The 27360-nt window shown below is 35.7% G+C and overlaps 1 protein-coding gene across 1 annotated transcript in view; it reads right to left on the bottom strand.

The window, feature by feature from the left end:
• Positions 1 to 27360, bottom strand: part of LAMA1 (laminin subunit alpha 1) — a 289080-nt gene that overhangs the window by 38559 nt on the left and 223161 nt on the right. Inside the window, exons 46-53 of the mRNA XM_053714935.1 lie at positions 26765 to 26898; positions 26315 to 26462; positions 25748 to 25872; positions 15403 to 15553; positions 14861 to 15005; positions 14374 to 14515; positions 11113 to 11227; positions 6266 to 6436 (exon numbers count right to left, since the gene is read on the bottom strand). Coding sequence (XP_053570910.1) covers positions 6266 to 6436; positions 11113 to 11227; positions 14374 to 14515; positions 14861 to 15005; positions 15403 to 15553; positions 25748 to 25872; positions 26315 to 26462; positions 26765 to 26898 — 1131 coding nt within the window. The remainder of the gene's footprint in view (positions 1 to 6265; positions 6437 to 11112; positions 11228 to 14373; positions 14516 to 14860; positions 15006 to 15402; positions 15554 to 25747; positions 25873 to 26314; positions 26463 to 26764; positions 26899 to 27360) is intronic.

Below are 27360 nucleotides of genomic sequence, written 5' to 3'. Positions count from 1 at the left end.
ATATAGCTTAGTTATTAAAAATACAATAAAATGTTACAGAAAAATAAGCACAAATCATAATAGGAACAACAACACAAAAAAACTACTGATTTTTAAACATAAATAAAAATAGTACTATTCCAAATAACTCAATTTTTTTGTGTATTAAAAATATATTTCTAATATTTAAACTTAATTGTAGAATTAACTTTAGTAAAGTATAATATTTAAAATTATATTATAAACCTTGCTTTAACATTTTATACTGTACATAGGTCACATATTCCTTAATCTAAGAATGAGCATACAGCTTTCTAACTTCATCATATGGTATGATGTGGCTTCGGGCATATAAGACTGAAAATCTAATTTCACAAAGAGCCTGAGGCTTTGTCAGTCAGTAAGACTTTGACACAACTGCTCATAGTGAAAGCTCAGAAAGTAACACATGCAAAGATATGAGTGTATACAATGTATATTAAAAAAAAGGACTGGAGAACTAAAAGAGGAGTCCTTTCATTGATAGAAATTGATCATTATTTTTTTTGTGATGGGATGCTTTTGCTTTTTAAATGTGCTGCTGTACATTGTCTGTTATCTATGAATAAGCCCCTGTGTTGGGGTGAAACACGCCAGATGGACCCCTCTTGTGTTTTTTAATATTTTTTTCACTTACATATGATGCTTTTTTTTACTTGATACTAAATAGATAAATAACCCAAACACAAAAAAAAGTTGTAAATTCTCTTACAGTCAAGACCGGTGGTCCCACTAGGCAAGCTAGGCAGTCCCTTCGGGTGCACTGCCGCCTAGGGCGCAGCCGGCCCCAACTCGGGTTCCCCAGATTCTGCTGGTATGATACGCCCCCTCCTCCCCTTTAGCCCTCTATACCACACTTTCCCTCTTTTCCTTTATCCCTCTATACCACATTCCACTTTTCTCCTTTGCACCCCTGTACCACACAGTCCCTCAACCACACGGCTCTTTCCCTCTTCGCTGCATACTTGACACAATTCCTATCCAGCCTGACACTGTAGCGCATGCGCACGGAGCACTGATAAGATGGCGGCATCCATGGGCACTTCAGAGAAGTGTACAGGAGAACATACTTTGCGGAGGTGCAAGGTAACTGGGGCAACTCAAACACCAGTTGAGACCTCTGTGGCTCCGCAGAAACAGAAGCTTGAAACCTCAGGACTGTCTAGCAGCTTCTGGCTAACCAGGATAGTGCTGCTGAGAGCCATCAATGACAAATATTGTAAGTGACAGCTTCATACTAAGTTATAATTGCCCTTAGGGCTCATAGTTTGAGATAATATTTACTATTGATGACAGCTCCTATGCCATGCATACAGTGAGCTGGCAACCCCCATATTGTGTATTTCCTGTGAATGACAGCTGCCATATATACAGTGAGCTGTCAACTCCTATATTATTTATACATTGTGAGTGGGACAGTCCCCATTCCATGCATACAGTGAGTGACAATCTATATATTTTGTATATACTGTGAGTGGCAATCACTAAATTGTGTATATATATTCAGAGTGAAATCCCCATTCCATACATTTAGTGAATGACCTCCTTTATTGTGTATATATTGTGAGTGCAGAGTCCATACCATGTGTACAGTGAGTGATAGTCTCCATATTGTATACATACAGTGTGTGACAACCACCTATTGGAAACATCTGGTCCATCACACTGTGTATACTTATCTGCCTGTCTCTCACACACCTACACTGCCCCCTGTTCACCCTACCTGCCTCTCCTCACACACACAGCCCCCTGCTTACACTACCTGCCCATCACACACACACAGACCTCAGCTCACCCTATCTGCCTGTCTCTCACATACCTACACACACAGCCCTCAGCTCACCCTAGCCGCCCCTCTCACACACACAGCCCCCTGCTTACCCTACCTGCCCTACACACATACACATCACACATCCCCCAGATTAACCTTTCTGCTCCTCTCACACAAACAGTAAGGGAAGTGATAGGAAGCATCCAATTTCACCTAGGGCTATTTTTTAAGTTTATAATCATTGTTATTATTATTATTATTATTAATAATATGCACTAGAGCGCCCCTTTAATCCATATTTTGTATGTCATTAAAAGCCAATAAGTAAGGACTGCGTTTTGTGAGCTACCGTCAGTTACCTATCTGCATTAGGGTGTCCAGCAGGTCATGTAATGACACTTAGGTGTATTATAGTAACCAGTAGCAAATGTATGTAAGGGGGGGGGGGGGGGCACAAGTAGCTGGTCTTGCCTAGGGCACAAAATAGTCTAGCCCCAGCCCTACAGTTTAGTTGTGGGAGAATATTTAATAGTATAATTATAAATCACCTAGATTACGAGTTTTGCGTTTGTGTTTTAACGCTGAAAAAATGGCCATTTCAGCGTTAAAACAGTAACGCAACCATTACGAGTCTTGTCGGTATAGCTGTACCGCAAGCCTTTTAGCCTGTAACACAACGTTAGTCACACGCTGCCATTACCAGTTTTGCGGCGAGGCTAAAAAGCTTGTGTTACAGTCTATACCGACACGATCCGTTTCGTTATCTGAGAGCAGTAGTTATGAGTTTTACGCAACAAAACTGTATAATTATAAATCACCTAGATTTCGAGTTTTTCGTTTGTGTTTTAACGCTGAAAAAATGGCCATTTCAGCGTTAAAACAGTAACGCAACCATTACGAGTCTTGTCGGTATAGCTTTACCGCAAGCCTTTTAGCCTGTAACACAACATTAGTCACGCGCTGCCATTACCAGTTTTGCGGTGAGGCTAAAAAGCTTGTGTTACAGCCTATATCGACACAATCCATTTCGCTATCTGAGAGCAGTAGTTATGAATTTTACGCAACAAAACTGTTACATAAAACTCATAACTAAACTGTTACAAAGTTCACTAACACCCATAAACTACCTATTAACCCCTAAACTGAGGCCCTCCCGCATTGCAAACACTAAGATAAAGTTATTAACCACTAATCTGCCGCTCCCGACATCACTGCCACTAATAAAATGTATTAACCCCTATTCCGCCGCTCCCAGACATCGTCGCCACTATACTAAAGTTATTAACCCCTATTCTCCCGCACCCCAACATCACCCACACTATAATAAAGATATTAACCCTTATTCTGCTGCTCCCCGACATCGCCGCTACTAAATAAAGTTATTAACCCCTAAACCGCCAGCCCCCCAACATCGCCAAAAACTAAATTAAACTATTAACCCCTAAACCTAACAACCCAATAACTTTAAATTAAAATTACAAGATTCCTATCTTAAAATAAATAAAAACTTACCTGTGAAATTAAAAAAACCTAAGTTTAAACTATAAATTAAACTAACATTACTATTATACTAAAATTAAAATAACTATCAATTAAACACATAAAATTACTCATTAACCAAACCTAACACTACTAAAAAAATTAAATCTACAGTTACAAAAAATAAAAAATACTAAATTACAAAAAATTAAAAAAATACTAAAGTACAAAAAATAACAAACACTAAATTACGAAAAATAACAAACAAAATTATCCAAAATAAAAACAATTACACCTAATCTAATAGCCCTATCAAAATAAAAAAGCCCCCCCAAAATAAAAAAAAACCCCTAGCCTACAATAAACTACCAATAGCCCTTAAAAGGGCCTTTTGTAGGGCATTGCCCTAAAGATATCAGCTCTTTTTCCTGTAAAAAAAATACAAAGACCCCCCCAACAGTAAAACCCACCACCCAACCAACCCCCCAAAATAAAAAACCTAACTCTAAAAAAAACATAGGCTACCCATTGCCCTACAAAGGGCATTTGTATAGGCATTGTCCTTAAAAGGGCATTTAGCTCTTTTAAGAAAGCCCAAAACACTAATCTAAAAAACAAAAAAAACAAAAAAGTTTAAAAAAAACCTAACACTAACCCCCGACGATCCACTTACAGTTTTTGAAGTCCGGACATCCAGGCTGCATGAAGTCTTCATCCAGGCAGAAAGGTCTTCATTCATCCTATTAGCTAATCAAATCAGCCAATAGGATTTCAGTAGCTCTCATACTATTGGCTGATTTGAACAGCCAATAGGATTTCAATAGCTCTAGTCCTATTGGCTGATTTGAATTTCCAAAATCAAATCAGCCAATAGGAATGCAAGGGACGCCATTTTGAAAAGGCTCCCTTGTATTGAAGATTCAGTATACGGAGGCGACCGGAAAAAGAGGATGCTCCGTGACGGATGTCTTCAGGATGGACCCACTCCACGCCGCCGGGATGAAGATAGAAGATGCCGCCTGAATGGATGAAGACCTCGCCACTTAGATGAAGACTTCTCATCACCTGGATGTCCGGACTCCAAAAACTGTAAGTGGATCGTCGGGGGCTAGTGTTAGGTTTTGTTAAACTTTTTTGGGTGGGTTTTTTTTTAGATTAGGGTTTTGGGCTTTCTTAAAAGGGCTAAATGTCCTTTTAAGGGCAATGAAAAAGAGCTGGATGCCCTTTTAAGGGCAATACCCATACAAATCCCCTTTTCAGGGGTAGCTTATGTTTTTTTTAGAGTTAGGTTTTTTATTTTGGGGGGTTGATTGGGTGGTGGGTTTTACAGTTGGGGGGCATCGTATTTTTTTTCAGGAAAAAGAGCTGATTTCTTTAGGGCAATGCCCTGCAAAGGGCCCTTTTAAGGGCTATTGGTAGTTTATTGTAGGCTAGGGTTATTTTTATTTTGGGGGGGAGCTTTTTTTATTTGTATAGGGCTATTAGATTAGTTGTAATTGTTTTTATTTTGAATAATTTCGTTTGTTATTTTTTGTACTTTAGTATTTTTTATTTTTTGTAATTAAGTATTTTTAATTTTTTGTAATTGTAGATACATTTTTTTTAGTAGGGTTAGGTTTTTTCATGTGTAATTTAATTTATTTAATTTGTAGTTTTTTAAATTTTAGTATAATAGTAATGTTAGTTTAATTTATAGTTTAAATTTAGTTTTTTTTTAATTTCACAGGTAAGTTTTTATTCATTTTAAGATAGGGATCTTGTCATTTGAATTTAAAGTTATTGGGATGTTAGGTTTAGGGGTTAATAGTTTAATTTAGTTTTTGGCGATGTGGGGGCTGTCGGGTTAGGGGTTAATAGGTTTATTTAGTGGTAGTGATGTGGGAGGCCAGAGGTTAATAACTTTATTTAGTGGCGACGATGTTAGGGAGCAGCAGAATAGGGGTCAATATCTTTATTATAGTGTGGGTGATGTTGGGGTGCTGGGGAATAGGGGTTAATAACTTTAGTATAATGGCGGCGATATCAGGAACGGTAGAATAGGGGTTAGATTTATTTTGGTTAATAACATTATGTAGGTGTCGGCAATGTCAGGGGCAGCAGATTAGGGGTGTTTAGACGTGGGGTTTATGTTAGGGTGTTAGGTTTAAACGTAACTTTTTTTTCCCCATAGACATCAATGGGGCTGCGCTACGGAGCTTTTCGTTCCGCTATCGTAGGTGTTTTTTTCTAACACTTTCTCTCCATTGATGTCTAGGGGGAAAGTGTGCACTAGCATGTCAAAGCAGGGCTTGCATTTTGTGCAGTATGGAACTTATCGCCACCATATCGCATGCACAAGGCGGCTTTTTCAAAACTCGTTTTGGCAGCGCCATGGAGGGTGAAATAACACAACTTTTGTTGCGTTCATTTCACACCCTCTATAGCGCAAAACTTGTATTTGGGGTGATAGTTATTTAAAGATATGTTGCCCATATACTGTATCATTTAAAAGCATATGTAAAAAGTTGACTAGCTAATATCACATGAACATCTCTATGAAATAAAAAGAGTATCATAAAACAAAATTTCCTTAATAACCACCTCCTATTGTACACAGACTTTTAGCATCCAGTCTTGATGCTTGTCCTGAGAATAACAAGGGGACATGTATCTGGTAAGTGTAAGCACAATCACTCTCTTTTCCTCCTCATCAAGTTTACTCAGAAATTACACAAAAATCACAGAATTCCTATGAGATTACTGCGAAATCCCACATGATGCTGCTGATTGGCTATTCTTGTATTTTTCACCATGCCTCTTTTTCATTCTCATATAACATGGATAAATGGGAATTTAATTGAGTAATATGTTTCTTTAACCAGTAAATCCTATTTCACATTAAAACCTCTCACTTAGTAAACTTATCCAACTAATACCCACCTATGGGATTATAGCATTTAGTTAATAGCATATATGGAAAGACCCTTTAAACTTAAATAATAAAGAAAGATTACTCACCAGGACCGCTTGTCTGCGAGTACGTTTTTCTGTTCGCTTTCCAAGACCAGCAAATATAATTCCAGTTTCATTCATTGTGGAGAATGATACCATTAGTTCTGACTCTGGTGATAATGATATTGGCATCATTTCCACATAGCCATCATTTAATACAGTAATGCTACGAGTAGGCTTTTAAAGGGAAAAAAAAAGAGAAATAAATTACTTCATTTTAACCCAAAGATTTACCTGAGAATCTCTGTATAGTAACCTTTTAGCATTTTGTGTTAAACAATATTGTGTTCAACATTACAACTTAAAATGTAATTATCAAACTTTACATTGAACATGTACAGTAATCTATTTAGTTAAAACAACCAAACTAACAGATATGGCTAAAAACTCTTTGTTGGAGTTTGTTAAATGGCCATAAAAACAAAATGAATACTTATTACTGGATAAATTAATTTCTTTTAGGCTGGTGAGAGTCCAAAAACCATTACGCTTAGGATTGAGGGGTTGAATCCCAGGTGTAATGACTTATGGACCATCACTACCTTTTGAAAGAAAAGTAATTTTACTGCCACTGCAAATAAAAAAAAAGCTTTTTAAAATATTTTATTTATTTTATTTTTTCGTTAATTTATTTCATTATCTTTTTCTAATAAATGAATAGTCCTGATCTAAATAGTAAAAGGTTTAAACATCACGCTGATAGAAAGGTGTTGCTATCCACCAATAGAGAATTTTCCTTCTCAGAACATTTATCTTTAAGTTGTATAGTAACATGCATTTTCTGTTACCATCAATATCCATTTAATAAAAATAAAAAAAAGATAATAAAAGGTTGTGTACCACAATCTAAAAATTCTATATTTTGATATTTGAGTTTAAATATGGCACATTCTAGCATGTTTAGATGATAACTTTTAAATTTGATATGCATAAAGATATTACGTTTTAATTAAAAACGGTATAGTCTGTGAGTGTTCTCCTATCACACCGTTATCTTCTCCAACTAAACTGATCACCTTTCCCAAGTTGCAGGGAGAAGTAAACAGCTTACTTTTGCCACACGATAATTTAACTTTCTTGGTCATGGAAGACATTTCCAGTAGCACAAAAAATAAAATGCTTTGTATTCTAGGAGTTAAATTTACACTTTTTAGGATTCTTTATGTGTGATTTAAAAAAAATAATATAAAGTAAATGAGATCAAAATAAGTCACAGTTAATCTTCTATTTAAAACATTGTGGGCTTGATTACAAGTGGAACACTATCGTATTTTCCATGGGGAACATAAAGCGCTTATTAGCGCTTGTATTACAAGTTGAAAGTAAATGCGAGCGCAATCACATTTACCAATCAAACTTATTACATGACTTTAAAGGTTGTGTAAAGAGTTTTTCCAGATGAAACAGTTACACTAGACTACACTAATCACCCCTAAAGCTTTCCTGTCATTCTATAGGCTGATTTGAATTTGAAGATTCAAATCAGCTAATAAGAATGCAAAGGTGCCCCCATATAAAAAGGGTACCTCGCATTCACTATTCAGTGTGCGGCTGGCGACCCCATGAAGAGGACCTCTGTGTTCAAGCTTGGATGAAGATCGAATGCTGCCTGAATGAAGATGGACTGTCATCGCCATCATCATCATTGGTGAGTACCTTTATGGGGTTAGTGTTAGGTTTTTTTTTTTAGAATAGGTTTGTTTTTTTATGGGCAGCAAAAGAGCTGAATGCCCTTTTAAGGGATTTGCTTCTCCAAGTGCCCTTTTCAGGGCACTTTGTAGTTTAGTTTTTTTTAGATAGTTTATTTTTATTTTTTGGGGGGTGTAATGTTAGTGTATTGTTTTTTGTTTTGTTTTTAAAAAAGAGCTTGATCACTTTAGGGCAATGCCCTACAAAAGGCCCTTTTAAGGGCTATTGGCAGTTTAGTACAGTATTAGAATAGTTTTTTTTATTTTGGGGTGGTTTATTATTTTGGAGTGGTATAGAATAGGATTAAAAAAAAAATTTGGTAATTACTTTTTCATTTTGTGTAATGTTAGGGTTTTTTATTTTGTGTAATGTTAGTTGTTTTTTTGTAATGTTAGTTGTTTTTTGGTAATGTTAGTTTTTTATTTTTAGTAATGTTAGGTTTTTATTTTTAGTAATGTTAGTTTTTTATTTTTAGTAATGTTAGGTTTTTAAAGGTAATATTAAGTTTTTATTTAACTTTACAGGTAAGTTTTTAGTTTTTTTAAGGTAGTTAGGATTTATTTTTGTAAATTTTGGGGTATTTTATTTGGGTTAAGTTAGGGGTTGTTAGGTTAGGGGTTTAGATGTTAGTTAATTACTTTGCGATGTGGGGGGTTGAGGTTTAGAGGTTAATAGTTTAGATGTTTATTTTGCGATTTGGGGGGATGGCGGTTTAGGGGTTATTAGAGTGATTCAGATTAGCGTGCGAGTAGGGTGTTAGCTTTTATTATAACTTTTTTTGCTCCATTGACTTTTATGGAGCAGTAGGTCATTGTGATAGCGGAAGGTCATTTGCACGAGTCGGATTAGAGCAAGAGCAATCATTTTTTACTTTCAACTTGTAATGCCAGTGCAATCCGTCTCGTACAAATGACTTGAATTAGGACTCCACTAGTTAGCGCTCCACTTGTAATCTAGTCTAGTATTACTTATTAACTTAAAAATACATTGTAACTATTATTCCTATTTTTTTTATTTATTATTATTTTGGCTTGTACAGTTTCAGTTACTAAACTTTCCCTGTGATCTTTTGTCGGTTATTTAGAGTTTTGCACATTAAAAACCTTTATAGTTACATGAAAAACATTCAGTAACTTGAATTAAATTTGTGTTTATATGATTAAATCTCAACAAGCTGACACACATTTGTTTATTGCTTTACTACAAATTTCTGTTATTTATTTATTTATAATTGATTTTTTTTTAGCAAGAACACTGTTTCTCTTGCCATTACAATTTTTGTCTGTATATGCTTAGATTTAAAAATAGCTTAAGTCCTCTCAGTAAGGAACTGTGTGTTCAGTAATTAATTATACCAGTTAATTACACACTACATTTCACCATATATAGAAATAAGTATCACAAATATATGTGTATTACAAGATTATACTGGGTCATTTCCAATTAATTTGTAACTCATTATATAACCAATTACTTAGCAAAACATCATTTGTACTGATTACTAAAATATAGAAAAAAAAAGCATATTAAATAATAAAAATCTTATATCAATATTTACTATAACCAGCAATGGGCATTCTTGTATTTCTCATTATCTGACCTTTTACTTACCCGGGACATTATATTTTATCTAAGTTCTAAAAATGTAAAAAAAAAGCAAGCCTGAATTGTAACCATCAGTGCAAAATATAGAAGTCACAAAAGGTTTATAATATGACTTTTGTTGTTTACTGTCACAGTATACTTATAAATCAACTAAAGGTAAGTATATTATTAACAGTGAAAAAATATTCACCTGAGGAGAGATATTCATCCCTCATAACTCCAATACATAAATATTCCTGAGTTATGCAAATGTCACTGGGGCCCTGCTCAGAGAATTACACAGTTTGTTATAAACACAGTACTGGGATTAGCATATCTCTAGGAAATATTTTTTCTTCATATCATTTATAATGTAGGCTATAAATATTTAATTTCAGTAAAACTCATACTAAGAATTCTTTGTTGATTAAAATGTCAGTCCCCAAGTATGTTTAAAGTAGTAGATATTACTGTAGAGCTGTGTTTTTAAAATCCATTGCTCAAATAACTCCAACAGGCCAGAATTAAATAATATTTTAACTAGAGCACAGATTAAATAATCAGCTAAGGTTTGGTTAGCAGCCAACCATGGTTACTAATAAGCTGATTATTTAACCTATGCTCTAGTACATGAGGACTGGAGTTGAGAAACACTGCCATAGAGGACCAACATAAATATAGATGAATAGAGTTTCTAAAAGAAAAAAAAGAAAAATAATCCTCAAATACAGGTAGCCCTCACTTTACGCCGGGGTTGGGTTCCAGAAGGAATGGTTGTAAATCGAAACCGTTGTAAATTGAAACCCAGTTTATAATGCAAGTCAATGGGAAGTGAGGGAGATAGGTTCCAGGCCCCTCTCAAAATTGTCATAAGTAACACCTAATACATTATTTTTAAAGCTTTGAAATGAAGACTTTAAATGCTAAACAGCATTATAAGCCTAATAGAATAATCACACAACACAGAATATATAATTAAACTAAGTTAAATTAACAAAAACATTTGCTAAACAGCATTATAAACCTAATAAAATAATCACACAACACAGACTTCACTTGCATTTTTCTGCAAACAGTTCTTTCTATGCATTCCAATCTGGACTGATTTATAGACAAAAAGATCTTGTTCCTTTAAAATGTGCTTGATTGCTCAGGTCTGGTTAAACTGATTAATTTCAGCTTGCTTGGCTTTGCTGCAACACAAGCGGACAGCTCCGCCTACTGGCTATTTTAATAAATGCACTGCTTCTCAATGCTTTTCAATAGCAGTCACATGACTGGAAAAAAAGGTTGTTATTCTGAAACAGTGTAAATTGAACCGTTGTAAAACGAGGGCCATCTGTACCTTCTTCAGGATCAGATACATGAAGATTTTTTTAGTTTTAAAAGTTTTGTTTTCAGCTACAAAAAAATTATCACCTAGAACAAGTAGCTTTGTTTTTATAGTTAAAAAAACAATACATTTAGTAAATGTAAACTAACCAATACAATCTCCATCAGTACACATTTTCTAGTAATCTTTTATGTCTCCTCACTTTGTACACTAAAAAATTGTATGAAATATTTTTAAAAATTGCTACCTCAAGGATGCAACCTTTTTGTACACCATATGCATTTCGAAGCAGATCAAAGTTTGAGCGGGAAATTTCCAAGTTCTTAATGCAACCAACATACGACCTACTGCTTAGTTGTTTTCTAAAGGAAAGAAATAAAATATATGTAAGTTTTGAATCTATGCAAAATACCTAATTAATTATCTTTTAAGTATTTATTACAATAAAGAAAGTAGATAGAGGTCAACAATTAATTTATGTGAAGAAAAAAAAACTAAATCACTTTTCCAGTTGTCTATATAAGCATATATACATATTATAGTTATCGTTTATTTGTATAGTGCCGCAAAATTCCATATAAAGTTTAAATATAATATTAAAGTTAATATGACATTTAAAACAGCAGGGGAGTGGTGGCTGTTTTTTATTTTATTTTGTGGCCAAATTCTATTAGTAGTGAATGTATACAGCATCATGAAATAAAATCATAAGTCACACTATCAACACTATACCTGATATTCAGGTTAAATTCTTTTAATATATTCTTTAGTAACCTTTAGTATTAGATTTTAGGAATATAGCCAATTTCAACTAAGAAATAAATATGCATAAAGTTTTACTTTCAGAAAACTAGAGATCATACATTTTTGTAAATGCTGGATAATGTTCCCTTCACAGCATTTAAAAAAGACAAAGGATTGACTAGGGGGTAGATTTATCATACCCCGGGCGGACATGATTCGCTATAGAGAATCATATCCGCCCTGCATCGGTAAATGCCGACAGCGTATGCTGTCGGCATTTAACATTGCACAAGCAGTTCTGGTGAACTGCTTGTGCAATGCCGCCCCCTGCAGATTCAACCCGATCGTATGAGATCGGGCGGATTGCTGTCCGCAGCCTCAGAGGCGGCGGACGAGTTAAGGAGCAGCGGTCTTGAGACCACTGCTTCTTAACTCCTGTTTCCATTGAGCCTAAAGGTTCACGCGGAAGCAGATGTATTCAGGGCCATTCAGTCATTAACAAATTGGCCCCAAAGTCTTGTGCTATAAAAAAGCCCTCAAAATTGTGATCCACAGAATTTATGACAAGATTTTATCCAGACTGGCTGCAGGCAATTTGTTTTTTTGGACAGTGGTAAGAACATGAGGCAGACATGCTTTTAGACCAGTTTTTCTCAACTCCAGTCCTCAGCACCCTTAACAGGTCAGATATTCATTATGTATTAACTAGAGCACAGGTGAAATAATCATCTGATGGGTGAGAGCAGGTTATTAACCATGGTTACTGATCAGCTGATTATTTCACATGTGCTCTAGTTAAGATATAATGAATATCTGGCCTGTTAAGGGTCCTGAGGACTGGAGTTGAGAAACACTGTTTTAGACGTTTAAAACACTGTGAAGAAGGTGTTTTGACAGGCAAGTGATTTTGCTCATCTGTTAACTGTTTAAAGAGACACTTTTCTGTAGGGCTTTTTCTTAACATTTGACAGAATCAACTGTAATTGAGGAGTGGAATTTAAGTATTCTAGAAGAGTATAATTGGCTAAAGATTGAGAATGGTTGATTGAATGTAGCTTGATTGCTTGATATTCCCTGGTATGGGTATCAATAGTTCATACAGATTATACGATTGTGTAGTTATTTTGCCTTGCTTTAAAATGTGTAAGTTGTATATGATAATAGGATTAATCATTAACTTTAAAGAATCCCTGCAAAATATAATGAAGTAAGCCAAGTGATTGGCTTTGGTTGACAAGTTGAATTAATATATGAAAGAACTTAGACATAGCTTTAAAGGGACATTAAACACTTTGAGATGGTAATATAAAATGATAAATTGTATATATAAAACAACTCTGCAATATACTTTCATTATTTATTTTGTCCTCTTTGCCTGTAATTCCATTCTGAAATTGTGAGCTTTTCAGTCCTTGTTAGAAATGGAAGTGCAGAACACTGTTAAATCCAGCACAACCATTGGCTGCACACTCTAGTGACCTATTTATAACGGTCCCTAATTGGCCACAGCAGAGATGGTAACACAAGTTACAACATGGCAGCTCCCAGTGTTTTATAGACACTAAAACTTTACACTTATTTTGTCACTTTTTAAACAACTAATGAAACTTTAAAAAATACATCTACATATTAGTCATGGACTAATCTTTTCTTTGAATGCATCATTCTATCTAGCATGTATTTAGTGTTTAATGTCCCTTTAAGGAACACTCAGGCATCTGCGGCTTTTAAAAACTGAAGTAAATATATATGAACTGCATAAGGTAATAAAATCAATTATTTTGAAAAACTAGAAAATATTTGCCAATCTGAACACAAACTAAAGGTTTGCCACCTTTTTTGCAAGATAATTTTTCTCTCTCCTAGTTTCTTCATTAAAAGTAGATTTAATTTACAAGGCCCTTAAAAGAAGAATCTAATGCAATATTGTCTCTGTAGTGAACTCAAAATGAATCAAATAAGATCTTATGCAGTTTTTTTTGCTGAAAGGTGTAATGGAGATAATATTGATGGAAATAAAGACAATGGGCCCAATTTATCAAGCTCCGTTTGGAGTTTGATGCCTCTGTTTCCGTGCGAGCCTTCAGGCTCGCTGGAAACAGAAGTTATGAAGCAGCAGTCTAAAGACTGCTGCTCCATAACTTGTGCACCTGCTCTGAGGCTGCGGACAGAAATCAACCTGATCGAATACGATTGGCCGCGAATCTGCAGGGGGCGGCACAAATCTGCAGGGGGCGGCATTGCACAAGCATTTCACAAAAACTGCTGGTGCGATGATAAATGCCGACAGCGTACGCTGTCGACATGAACATGATACAATACATTGTATCAAGTCCACTCGCACTATGATAAATCTACCCCAATAGCTTTACTACTACCGATAGTCTAGGGTACACTTTCATCTGCATGTTAGACAAGGTGGGTGCACTTAATCCCTCACATAATAAGATTTCTAGGGGAGTTCAGAAAAATTCATGCACTAATCTGAGGGTGTGCTAAATGGGTGGCGCTAAATAAGATGGAGCTCACATGCAACACTTTTTAATATGAGCACAATGAGCATGCTAATAGGTCTCCCGGTGCTGTCAATTAAAAATATAGATCATGCTAAAAAAGATGCTTCGGTTAAAATATTTAACATCCACTTCTAATTAAAGAATGTGCATTATTCTTTGTCAAATGTTGTGCAAGGGATGATGCCCCCTGTGCTATTGATTGTGCTTCACATATAATCAGACCCTATATCAGAAATATATGAAATTACCTGACAGTCCTGGACCTTGGAAGCCCACCAATATAAATTGGATCTTTCTCAGATCTGTTCAGGTCTGAAGCAACACCAGGAGCTTCGCCTTGCTTGGTTTCCCTGTTACTTGAGTTGTAGGAATCCATGATTGCTAAAAGGCCTTTATAATAATAGTACACACATTAAAGAAATGAAAATACCTTTTTATAAATTCTTTAAATACGTATTTCACATATAAAACATATAATTAAAGCTAATGTTTTGCAAGCAAGTTTAGTTTAGCAGAGACAAAAAATAATTTGATGTAACAAACAATCAGAAGCAGTTTCAGCTTGTCTAGTATTGATGCAACATACATCTAAGAATTGCTTTTTAGCACATATTAAGTTTTTCATTGTTTCTTTTCCCCCCCTTAGTTTACACAATTGGTTTATGACATCTTATGTTGTATAAATTATTGGCACTTTTTGAGTATAAATATAGATTTATAATAAGACTCATTTACCTTGTTTTTTATTGCGCTGGAAGGCCACTTTATACCATGCACCATCATTGTAACGGCCATCTGTTGTCAATATTAGGGGTCCTGATCCAAGTTCCACAGACAATCTTATCTTTCCATCCACTATCTCAATGGATAAGAAGTCTCTCTGTTAAAGTAGCAAGAACATTTGTATATTTTAGTTTTAAAATACCCATGAGGATGCAGGTCTTTTACATGTTATGGTTTGTTTATAAGATATAATAAAGTTACAAAGATGACATATTTATATCTGTTGATGTGACATCACCTAAGCATAGTATATATACACATTTGTGCTCAACATTGTTGTCTTTATCTATCTATCCACTAGTGTGTAAAGCTAATAACTCATCTGAATTGTCTGTATTTTGTTCTCATTAGTTTAAAAGATAGAACTGAATTAATAACAGATCAAAACAAAAGGCTGCACAAAACAAAATAATGTCAAATGCAAAAAAAAGGAAAGAAAAAAAAAAAGGAACAAAAGAATCTAATTAAAAATAAAGAAATGTGCAAAATCTTACAGTTCCATTTGAAGTGAGATATAACAGGAGACCGTTTGGAGAAAAGGTTCGGAAATGTATCCCTATCTGTGTTACAGTTGACCGCATTGTCTTTTCTACAATGGAATAACCACTACCATCAAAATGGAAAGCAATATCTTCATCCTGTGAGCTAGAAAAAACACAATATATATTAGTTACATTTACTTTATAGAATAGGCACTAATAATTACACATATATTAAAGAAATCTTTAATTTATTTAATTCTTTCTTTTCTTATATATATTTTCTAATAATTTCTTATAATATATAAATAAAAATATGTCACACAGAAATAACTGTCAGAGAGAGTTACTGACTAAAGTTTGCAAGGACCTGTAAACATCTAAATCAAGATGAATCTGTAATAGCAAAATCCCTTTAACTTAATCTGCTATTATGACTTCTTGACACTTAAATATTCAATAAGAATGTGTTCCTACAGCAGAAAGTCATTTGTCTTGTCGGTCACAGTGATAACATTGAAACAATTACTAAACAGACAATACATAGTGGGAAAAGACAGCAATAGCAAGTTTAATACTAACCACACCATGAAACAAAAATAAGTCTTCATTTAAGAGTGTCAAAAACAGCAATAAACATTATTTTCTAAAGCATAAAGTTAATAACAGAGAAACAAAACGGACTGACGCGTTTCGGGTATACGTTATGACGTATTCATAGACCTTTTTTATTTATATATATTTTTTTAAATTCTATTTAAAAATTGCACGAAGTCTTCACAATGTGTGTGCATGCTTTGAGGGATTGGCAGTGTCACACATGATATAACCGCCCTTTAATAGTAGTTGAAAACATGAATTGTCAAACATCTGTGGCTAAGTATTAGGGAGTCATGAGCTTAGGAGGGGAGTTTGCCTTTTTTGTGCGGGGTCATGTCGTAAGGGAGTGGGGTCACAGATTTATAGCAAGCGGGATTATAGGCATGTATGAAAGTCAGTGGATGTGCCTGGCTGTTTGTGGGAGTATCTACAAATGTCTACAGAGCTCAGAATTAGGGGGTCCCTCTCGAATATAAACATTTGGTAGATATGGAAATAGTGACCTCTTGTACCTTCTTCAGCCAAATAGTTACATTAAAAGAAAATAGCATCAGTATAAGACAGCTATTACAATGAAAGCATTAATCTTATCCCCTTAAGGACCGGGGATTTCAGAGAAAAACTTTCACAAAAGACCAGGGATTTTTTTTCCATTTTTTTATATCACTCCATTTAAACAGAAATAGAGCCTTGTTTTTTTTTATTTATCTATCAAAACTATATAAGTAGACAACCCAAGGTATTGATCTAGGCCCATTTTGGTATATTTTATGCCACCGGTTTGCCGCATAATGCTATCATACTAAAATAATTGTTAACTTTTTCACAAATTTGGGGATTTTCACTGAAATTATTCACATACAGCGTATGCAGTCATAACACAAATGGTTGTAAAGTATTCTCTGAGAAACAATTTTTTCAGAAATAGCACACATGTGTGGCTTTGCCATTGCTTTTTGGTAATTAGAAGGCTGCTTTTTGCAGCTGCGCACCACAATTCTGAAATTGTAGGCAGTGAAGGGGTTAATCAGGTAGCTTGTAAATTTAAATTTAGCTGTAGTATAGAGATTACCCTCCCACCTGACACCTCCCACTCCCTGATCCCTACCTGATCCCTCCCAAACAGCTCTCTTACCCCCCCCAGTGGTCACCAACATCTTAGATACTGGCAGACAGTATGCCAATATGACATTTTGGAGCCATTTTTTTTTTATTTATCTTTTTTTTTTCTTCAGTGTAGAATCCCCCCTTACCCTCCAATTTCACTGATCCCTCCGTTTGCTCTAGCACAATCAAATTTAATGTGCGTTGGGTTAGCACGACTTGAGCTCTCGTTTAAAGTGTAGGGCAAGAAAAAAAATGCATAAAACACAACATACATTTATATAAAAGTAGAGTTACACTCATATACACACTATCTGATAAAAATCAGTTAAAAAATAATACAAAAGTTATGTGTGTGTGTGTGTGTGCATTGAAGCCCTTTTCAGTCAAATATCTGAAAACATGTCAAAATGTGACTATTTAACAATATTACTATTTAACAAAGGTTTTAACTTTGTACTTACTGTAAATATTTCACACTCCAATGTTCTTCACATCGGGGAATATGTTCTAAGTATTTTTAAAATGATATTCCTATATATACAGTATATATTTGTATATATCCATAAATATCTATGCCTATATAAAATCATACATATATATCATAAGATATACATATAAATATTTAGTTAAGAATAAATAGAACATATTCTTCAACGTGAAGAACATTGGCATTTGAAATATTCATATTTCATGTTGGGTTTAGCACTCATGAAGAGACACGGTCTGGTTAGCTCCCAAGTATGGATGTTAGTTTTTGTTTTTTTTGCAGTTTGCATGCTCCATTGAAGTCTATGGGAGAAAATGTTAACGTAGTCACGATATTCAAAGTTCAACTTTTTGCACGTCTGGTTTTTACTCTTGCGCTTTTTACTTTCAACTTGTAATACTGGCGCGACCCAATGCGCAAAAAAAAACTCCGTCCAGTGAAGTTATTGTGCAAGCAGGAACGCTAAATAGCACTCCACTTGTAATCTAGCCCTTAAATTTGGCTAGATTAAAACCATCACCAATAGGTGATGGTTTTAATGAGCAAAAACAGCTATTTCATGAAGGAAAAATGTCCTTATATTTAATAATCTGCAATTGTATAACAAGTAATTTGGATCACATTAAGGGAAAACACATTTTACAGTACAGTGTCCCTTTAAGAATGCCAGATTCCTAATCCAATAAAGGATAGCAAACAATGCACTGTGTAAAGTCAAATAGCAGACTTGTTCAAGCTAATATCGGGAGGCACACAATGCAAACTTCCAGTAATTTTATTTAGTCTTAATGGATTGTTTCTATCAGAAAACTCATTAATTTATAGTCCTGGCCAAAAGTTTTGAGAATGACACACAAATACATTTTCACAAAGAGGCCAATTTAACAAAGGTCTTGCGGACCTGATCCGACAGTGCGGATCAGGTCCGCAAGACCTCGCTGAATGCGGAGAGCAATATGCTCTCCGTATTCAGCATTGCACCAGCAGCTGGTGCAACGCCGCCCCCTGCAGACTCGCGGCCAATGGGCCGCCAGCAGAGAGGTGTCAATCAACCCGATTGTACTCTATCGGGTTGAATTGTGGCGATTCCTGTCCGCCTTATCAGAGCAGACGGACAGGGTAATGCAGCAGCGGTCTTTAGACCACTGCTTCATAACTGCTGTTTCTGGCAAGTCTGAAGACTCGCCAGAAACACAGCCCTTCAAGCTCCATTCAGAGCTTGATAGATAGGTCTCAAAGTCTGCTGCCTCACTTTTTATGAGGGGAATTTGCATATACTGGCAGCAGGCAGGTGTGAGTGCATCTGCACGCACAGTGAAGTGAAGACTTTTGAAGGATGGCCTGGTGTCAAGAAGGGCAGCAAAGAAGCCACTTCTCTCCATGAAAAATATCAGGGACAGACTGATATTCTGAAAAAAGGTACAGGGATTGGACTGCTGAGAACTGGGGTAAAGTCATTTTCTCTGATGAATCCCCTTACCGATTGTTTGGGGCATCCAGAAAAAAACCTTCTCCGGAGAAGAAAAGGTAAGCGCTACCATCTGTCCTGTGTCATGCCAACAGTAAAGACCATTCATGTGTGGGGTTGCTTCTCAGCCAAGGGAGTGGGCTCACTCACAATTTTGCCTAAGAACACAGCCATGAATAAAGAATGGCACAAAAACATCCTCCAAGAGCAACTTCTCCCAACCATCCAAGAACAGTTTTGTGATGAACAATGCCTTTTTTATCAGCATGATGGAGCACCTTGCCATACGGCAAAAGTGATAACTAAGGGACTTAGGGAACAAAACATTGAAATTGTGGGTCCATGGCCAGGAAACTCTGCAGACCTTAATCCCATTGAGAACCTGTGGTCAATCCTCAAGAGGCAGGTGAACAAACCCCCCAACAAATTCTAACAAACTCCAAGCAGTGGAATGCATGTGGCCCAGAAGTTAATCGACAGCATGCCAGGGTGAATTGCAGAGGTCTTGAAAAAGAAGGGCCAACACTGCAAATATTGACTCTTTGCATAACTTAATGTAATTGTCAATAAAAGCCTTTGACACTTATTAAATGCTTGTAATTATACTTCAGTATACCATAGTAACATCTAACAGAAAGATCTAAAAACACTAAGACCTAGATTTGGAGTTTGGCGGTAGCCGTGAAAACCAGCGTTAGAGGCTCCTAACGCTGGTTTTAGGCTACCGCCGGTATTTAGAGTCACTCAAAATAGGGTCTAACACTCACTTTTCAGCCGCGACTTTTCCATACCGCAGATCCCCTTACGTCAATTGCGTATCCTATCTTTTCAATGGGATCTTCCTAACTCCGGTATTTAGAGTCGTTTCTGAAGTGAGCGTTAGACATCTAACGACAAAACTCCAGCCGCAGGAAAAAAGTCAGTAGTTAAGAGCTTTCTGGGCTAACGCCGGTTCATAAAGCTCTTAACTACTGTACTCTAAAGTACACTAACACCCATAAACTACCTATGTACCCCTAAACCGAGGTCCCCCCACATCGCCGCCACTCGATTAATTTTTTTAACCCCTAATCTGCCGACCGCCAGCTACATTATCCCTATGTACCCCTAATCTGCTGCCCCTAACACCGCTGACCCCTATATTATATTTATTAACCCCTAATCTGCCCCCCACAACGTCGCCTCCACCTGCCTACACTTATTAACTCCTAATCTGCCGACCGGACCTGAGCGCTACTATAATAAAGTTATTAACCCCTAATCCGCCTCACTAACCCTATAATAAATAGTATTAACCCCTAATCTGCCCTCCCTAACATCGCCGACACCTAACTTCAATTATTAACCCCTAATCTGCCAACCGGAGCTCACCGCTATTCTAATAAATGTATTAACCCCTAAAGCTAAGTCTAACCCTAACACTAACACCCCCCTAAATTAAATATAATTTAAATCTAACGAAATTAATTAACTCTTATTAAATAAATTATTCCTATTTAAAGCTAAATACTTACCTGTAAAATAAATCCTAATATAGCTACAATATAAATTATATTTATATTATAGCTATTTTAGGATTTATATTTATTTTACAGGTAACTTTGTATTTATTTTAACCAGGTACAATAGCTATTAAATAGTTAAGAACTATTTAATAGCTGAAATAGTTAAAATAATTACAAATTTACCTGTAAAAGAAATCCTAACCTAAGTTACAAATAAACCTAACACTAGACTATCAATAAATTAATTAAATAAACTACCTACAATTACCTACAATTAACCTAACACTACACTATCAATAAATTATTTAAATACAATTGCTACAAATAAATAAAATTAAATAAACTAGCTAAAGTACAAAAAATAACAAAGAACTAAGTTACAAAAAATAAAAAAATATTTACAAACATAAGAAAAATATTACAACAATTTTAAACTAATTACACCTACTCTAAGCCCCCTAATAAAATAACAAAGCCCCCCAAAATAAAAAAATGCCCTACCCTATTCTAAATTACTACAGTTCAAAGCTCTTTTACCTTACCAGCCCTGAACAGGGCCCTTTGCGGGGCATGCCCCAAGAAGCTCAGCTCTTTTGCCTGTAAAAAAAAACATACAATACCCAAGCCCCCCAACATTACAACCCACCACCCACATACCCCTAATCTAACCCAAACCCCCCTTAAATAAACCTAACACTAAGCCCCTGAAGATCATCCTACCTTGTCTTCACCATACCAGGTTCACCGATCGGTCCAGAAGAGCTCCTCCGATGTCCTGATCCAAGCCCAAGCAGGGGGCTGAAGAGGTCCATGATCCGTCTGAAGTCTTCATCCAAGCGGGGCAGAAGAGTTCTTCCATCCGATTGAAGTCTTCATCCAAGCGGCTCCCATCCGGAGCGAAGCGGCAGCATCCTGAAGACCTCCACCGCGGAACATCCATCCTGGCCGACGACTGAACGACGAATGACGGTTCCTTTAAATGACGTCATCCAAGATGGTGTCCCTCGAATTCCGATTGGCTGATAGGATTCTATCAGCCAATCGGAATTAAGGTAGGAATATTCTGATTGGCTGATGGAATCAGCCAATCAGAATCAAGTTCAATCCGATTGGCTGATCCAATCAGCCAATCAGATTGAGCTCGCATTCTATTGGCTGATCGCGGTGCGGTCCGGTCGGCAGATTAGGGGTTAATAAGTGTAGGCAGGTGGAGGCGACGTTGTGGGGGGCAGATTAGGGGTTAATAAATATAATATAGGGGTCGGCGGTGTTAGGGGCAGCAGATTAGGGGTACATAAGGATAATGTAAGTAGCGGCGGTTTACGGAGCGGCAGATTAGGGGTTAAAAATAATATGCAGGGGTCAGCGATAGCGGGGGCGGCAGATTAGGGGTTAATAAGTGTAAGGTTAGGGGTGTTTAGACTCGGGGTACATGTTAGAGTGTTAAGTGCAGACGTCGGAAGGGTTACCGCATAGCAAACAATGGGGCTGCGTTAGGAGCTGAACGCGGCTTTTTTGCAGGTGTTAGGTTTTTTTTCAGCTCAAACAGCCCCATTGTTTCCTATGGGAGAATCGTGCACGAGCACGTTTTTGAGGCTGGCCGCGTCCGTAAGCAACTCTGGTATCGAGAGTTGAAGCTGCGTTAAAAATGCTCTACGCTCCTTTTTTGGAGCCTAACGCAGCCTTTATGTGGACTCTCGATACCAGAGTTATTTTTATGGTGCGGCCAGTAAAACGTGGGCGTTAGTTTTTCGGGTCGTTACCGACAAAACTCCAAATCTAGCCGTAAAGCAGCAGACTTTGTGAAAATTAATATTTGTTTCATTCTCAAAACTTTTGGCCAGGACTGTACATGCAGTAAAAGTACCATATTGAAGGTAATAACATAATGGTAGAAAGAGAAAGTTTTAGAATAAAGAGAATTCTGTAAGATCTAGATTACAAGTGGAGCACAATGAATAAAGCTGGGGGCATTATCATCTGGTATTACAATGTAATGACAAACATTAACCACAGAAACTAAACATAATCCTATACTTAAAATGGATAGCCAAGGAGCGCTATTAGCACTCATATTATAAGTGTTTAGTGCTGCACTCGAGCACAACACAAAATACCACTGAAAATATGTGCCTAATGGAAAATATTTATGTCTGAAAATCTGCATAATAAAACACATGAAAATAAAAAAAGTATTTCACTTATATTTATTCATATTAAATGTAAAGTCTTAATATACATATTATTTATATAGATTACACTACTTAAGTGGAGGTTTAGCACACCTTTGGCTTAGCACTAGAGTATTATCCTATATGAGTTTTTCACTGCGCCCCCATAGTTGTCTATTATGTGATGGGCTCAGAGCACTCATGCTATCCAGCATCTAGATTTTAGTGCATCCTAGACTTTTGTTAAAGTAAGAACATGACTTTCAACTTGTGAATTGAGCACAAAAATGAAAATGCTATTGATTTAACTTGAGTGATGTTAACACACAATAGAGCTAATATTTTTGCTCTCCACTTGTAATCTAGCTTTAAATGTTTCAAGTTTGGTCAGTGCAATAAAAGATACACTTATCACTACACTTACAAATATTGGCATTTGCTGATGCCACAGCAATGGCATATGTTTTTGTTAAGCATTATTAAGTTTTTTTTTTATAAGTACATTTAGGATATTATCTAAGCTCCCAATATAACCCCTCATATATAGCATATGAAAATCTTAGTTTTGTTTATGAATAGAGTTTGCTAATACTATTTACAAATATATTTAAATATTTACTAAACTTATATTCTTGCTGGCACATAAAACATATTTAATACAAAGCTTTCTTGGGTTTTCTCATATCAGCGATACAAGTTGTTAAATTAAAATGATTGATATATAACTCTATACAATTTAAATTATAACACAGTTCTAGTCCATCTAATAATTTAATAGTCTACGTTTCAAGTATATCACTGCTAGCGATTAAATACAGGTCACTCCATCAAATTGACTAAGTTTCTTAATAGTGTACATGAGTTCATTTAAGGATATATCTGGTACATTGACTTAGGATACAATTAATATAGAGCATAATAAAATATTCATACAAAGCAAATTGTGTTTTAACATTTTGCTAGCATCGAATAGCAATATGTGAATCTTAAACTGTGAATGTAGTCAGACAGCCCCATCTGCTGGTCGCAACAAAATTACTACTCTGTTCTAATATTGGTCCCCATCTTTTTTTTTTTTTAAATAGTTTTTACTTCTTTTTCTAAGCCATTCCAATCCATTAGAAACGCTGACGGTTGCATTAGTAAAACCACTCTTATTAGTAAACAAAGAAACCACAGAAATAAAATAAATGCCACCAACACAAAAGTAAAACATGACATCAAAATGATTCATTGCGATAATCACTGCCTGTTTGACGTCTGAATTCTCTTTTTATTTGTTCATGTAATTATATATGTGCAATTAACAGTTTTATAATTTTATAATATAATTATTTTTTATAATGCACAAAGGTGCTTGTCTGAGGTGCACCATAATTTGTCTTGTCCAGGGCCCCACAAATGCTAAGGGTGGCCCTATTAGCCAGTAAGCTTCTGTTATATGGACCAGTATGCAAAATCACAATAAATAGATTTCACTTAACCTATTTGCACACACAATAAATAAATAAATAAATAAATAAATAAATAAATAAGATGTTTAAATAGTGCACTTTCATGTGTATGACGCATAGTTTCTTTCATATTTCAACCACAGACTGCCACTATTAGCCTTTTTGTGTATTCAGGATTTTAAGTTGCTTTTCACAGAAGCAAATGAAATATGTCATAATTATTTTCTGCAGAAATAAAAAGAAGTAACAAGAAGATTGACTGTTTATCTACAGATGAGTGATCTCTGCTAATATATGAAAAATCACAAAGGATATTAGATATTAGAAACTCAACAGGCCATAAAATGTATTAGTTTAGCAACTCCTTATTTTTTTTTTTTTTTTTAAAGGGACCTTAAACACCTCAAGATATTAATATACATTGTTGAATTACATGTAGTAAAACAGGTTTGCAATATACTTGCATTATTTATTGTATTCTCCTTTCCTTTAAATTAATTCTGAATATTGTGGGTTTTCCAATTCATGTTAAAGGGACAGTCTACACTAAAATTGCACAACCAACATTGTTAGATTAATATACTTTATAACATTTACACCTCTAAATTTCTGCCTGTTTCAAAGGCTTTATAGACAGCCTCTTAATCACATGCTTTTGTATTTGCTTTTCACAACAGGAGACTGCTAGTTCATGTGGGCCATATAGATAACAATGTGTTCACGCCTGATAAGTTATTTAAGATTCAGCACAACACAGTACTAAATGCAAGTCAATAGATAATAAATAGTCACAGTCATGTGATCAGGGGGCTGTCAGAAGATACTTAGATAAAAGGTAATCACAGAGGTAAAAAGTATATTAATATAACTGTGTTGGTTGTGCAAAACTAGGGAATGGGTAATAAAGGGATTATCTATATTATAAAACAATAGAAATTATTTTGTAGACTGTCCCTTTAAACAAGGAAGTGCAGACACAGCTGTATTTCCCACAGTCATTGATTGCACACTCTAATAAGCCATTTATGACCATTCCTAATTGGCCTCAGTGTAACCTAAGTTACAATTTGGTGGCGCCCACTGCTTTATGAACATTAACTTTACCCTTATCTTTTCAATATTTAAACAACTAATATAATTTTTAAAAATACATGTAAAAATTATTCTTTGGCTAATCTTTGCTCTGAATACATCATTCCAGCAATGATTTATTTAGTGTTTAATGTCCCTTTAACCATTAAAGGGACATAAACATGCACAAAGAAAATGTGTTAGATCACTTTATTTTTGCACTATTGATTGTATACAATTGTGTGGTTATTTGGGGGGCTGAGATATGCTCTTAAAGCTCTTACCCCCCAACCACAGACTCACTGCCCCCTGTGATGTCCCCACCCATGTATATGGTGACATTGTTGGGTGTTCTGGCAAACATGACAAAACATGTCATCTTAACTTTAAGGGCTAAGAACCTTTCAACAGTCATGGCAAACATATGTTTAAACATTATAGGTAAAGCAAAACAATTTTTAGAACAATAGTTGCAATTATGTCAACTTAATAAATACCTTGCAAAACATCCACCGCATTTACCCTCTCTCTCAATATAATTCCATAAACCAATAGATTTTCCATTAAGAAATGCTTCAGTCACACATCCTTTAAAATGAGTTGTCTTTAGTGCTCGTGACTTCTATGGGGGAAAAAACAGATCATTGGAAGATAAAACTAAACTAAGAAAAAGTCACTAAAGTAAATTATGGTCTTAACTAAATGGATACATATAATTGTTTGGTGGATACTGTGCAAAACTGATTCATAGTAAGTATTAACTTGTAAGCTACAACTGCTCTGTTGTGTTCACAACTCTTGATGGATCAATGTTATATGGTTTTCAATTTAACGCTTAACTATACATCACATGGTCTAAAAAATACATCTTTTCTCATTACTTGGGTCACAGTGCATATGCCTGAAGTGATTTGTCTCATCTCATTGTATTCGGCATCCACAGCCTCATGAACCAGTCAATGAGCCTGTTTTATAACACAGCACAATAAAACTTTGTCTTTGAGGTACATTATACATTTAGTCCTTAAAGGGTTAAATCCAGTAAATCCAGCAAGCCAACTTACCTTCATTTTTTCTCCAAGTCCCCCAACATATACAAATGTTGAATTATCTACTTCAAAAACGGATGAAGTTCCAGGGGAAGATGTTGTTTTTGTTGAAGGCTTCTGAGAAGAAATTTCATGTACACTCAATGTACCTGTCTTACCAAACCTATGGAGCAAACAAATTATGAGTTAAAGGTGCCCACTGCCAACGTACTTCTACAGGCAGACCTCACCCACAGAGAGCCAAGCACTTGTGTTTCTGCCCCTTATGCCATGCAACCACTTGCTAGAAGGAAGGCACAGTGACAATTTGTGTTATTTGTACAAGCTGACCCCGCCCACAGAAACCCAAGCACTTTAGCCCCCTGTAACATGCAACCCCTTCCTACACCACATATTTTTGTTATTGTTATGTTACAAAAACAAGACTGATAACAAGCAGGGCACTGACACAATGCATTGACTTACCTTGTAGCATTTATTTTATGCCATTTGTTGTTGTCTATTTTGATATCTGGTTCTTCAAGCCTTGTTGATCCAGAGCCCAAATCCCAAAGGAAAGAAACTTTGCCATTTCGCATTTCTAGTGCCATGAAGTCAGACTAGGAAATAACAAAGCAAAAAATATTAAGTGCAATGAATTACATGCTGATATTATTGGGGAGTATATGGCTGATTTGTATGCCGAAAGAAGATAAAAGATAAAATGAAGGATATATGAAAATCATGCAGGTCTTACTAAGGGCAAGATTACAAGTGGAGCGCTAAATATCGCTTTCAAGATAGCAATATTAGCGCTCCACTTTGTAATACCAGTGCATGCTAATGTGCAATGGTATTACAAGTTAACAGCAATTGCTGGGAAGCATTGCGCTCATGAGAGCGCACTTCCATAAGCTCCAATGGGAGCCTCGTTCTGATGCCATCAGAGACAGCATCAGAACCTCACGCAGCAAAGGGGGTAAGTCACGCAGCGATGGCAGTAAATATAAATATATATGTATATGACTATATAGATATATATTTATGTGTTAATATGTGTATATATACATATTAACACACAC

This window comes from Bombina bombina, chromosome 5 (genome assembly GCF_027579735.1).
Source record: "Bombina bombina isolate aBomBom1 chromosome 5, aBomBom1.pri, whole genome shotgun sequence".
Lineage (NCBI taxonomy): Eukaryota > Metazoa > Chordata > Amphibia > Anura > Bombinatoridae > Bombina > Bombina bombina.
This window is presented reverse-complemented; position numbering and strand designations above follow the sequence as displayed.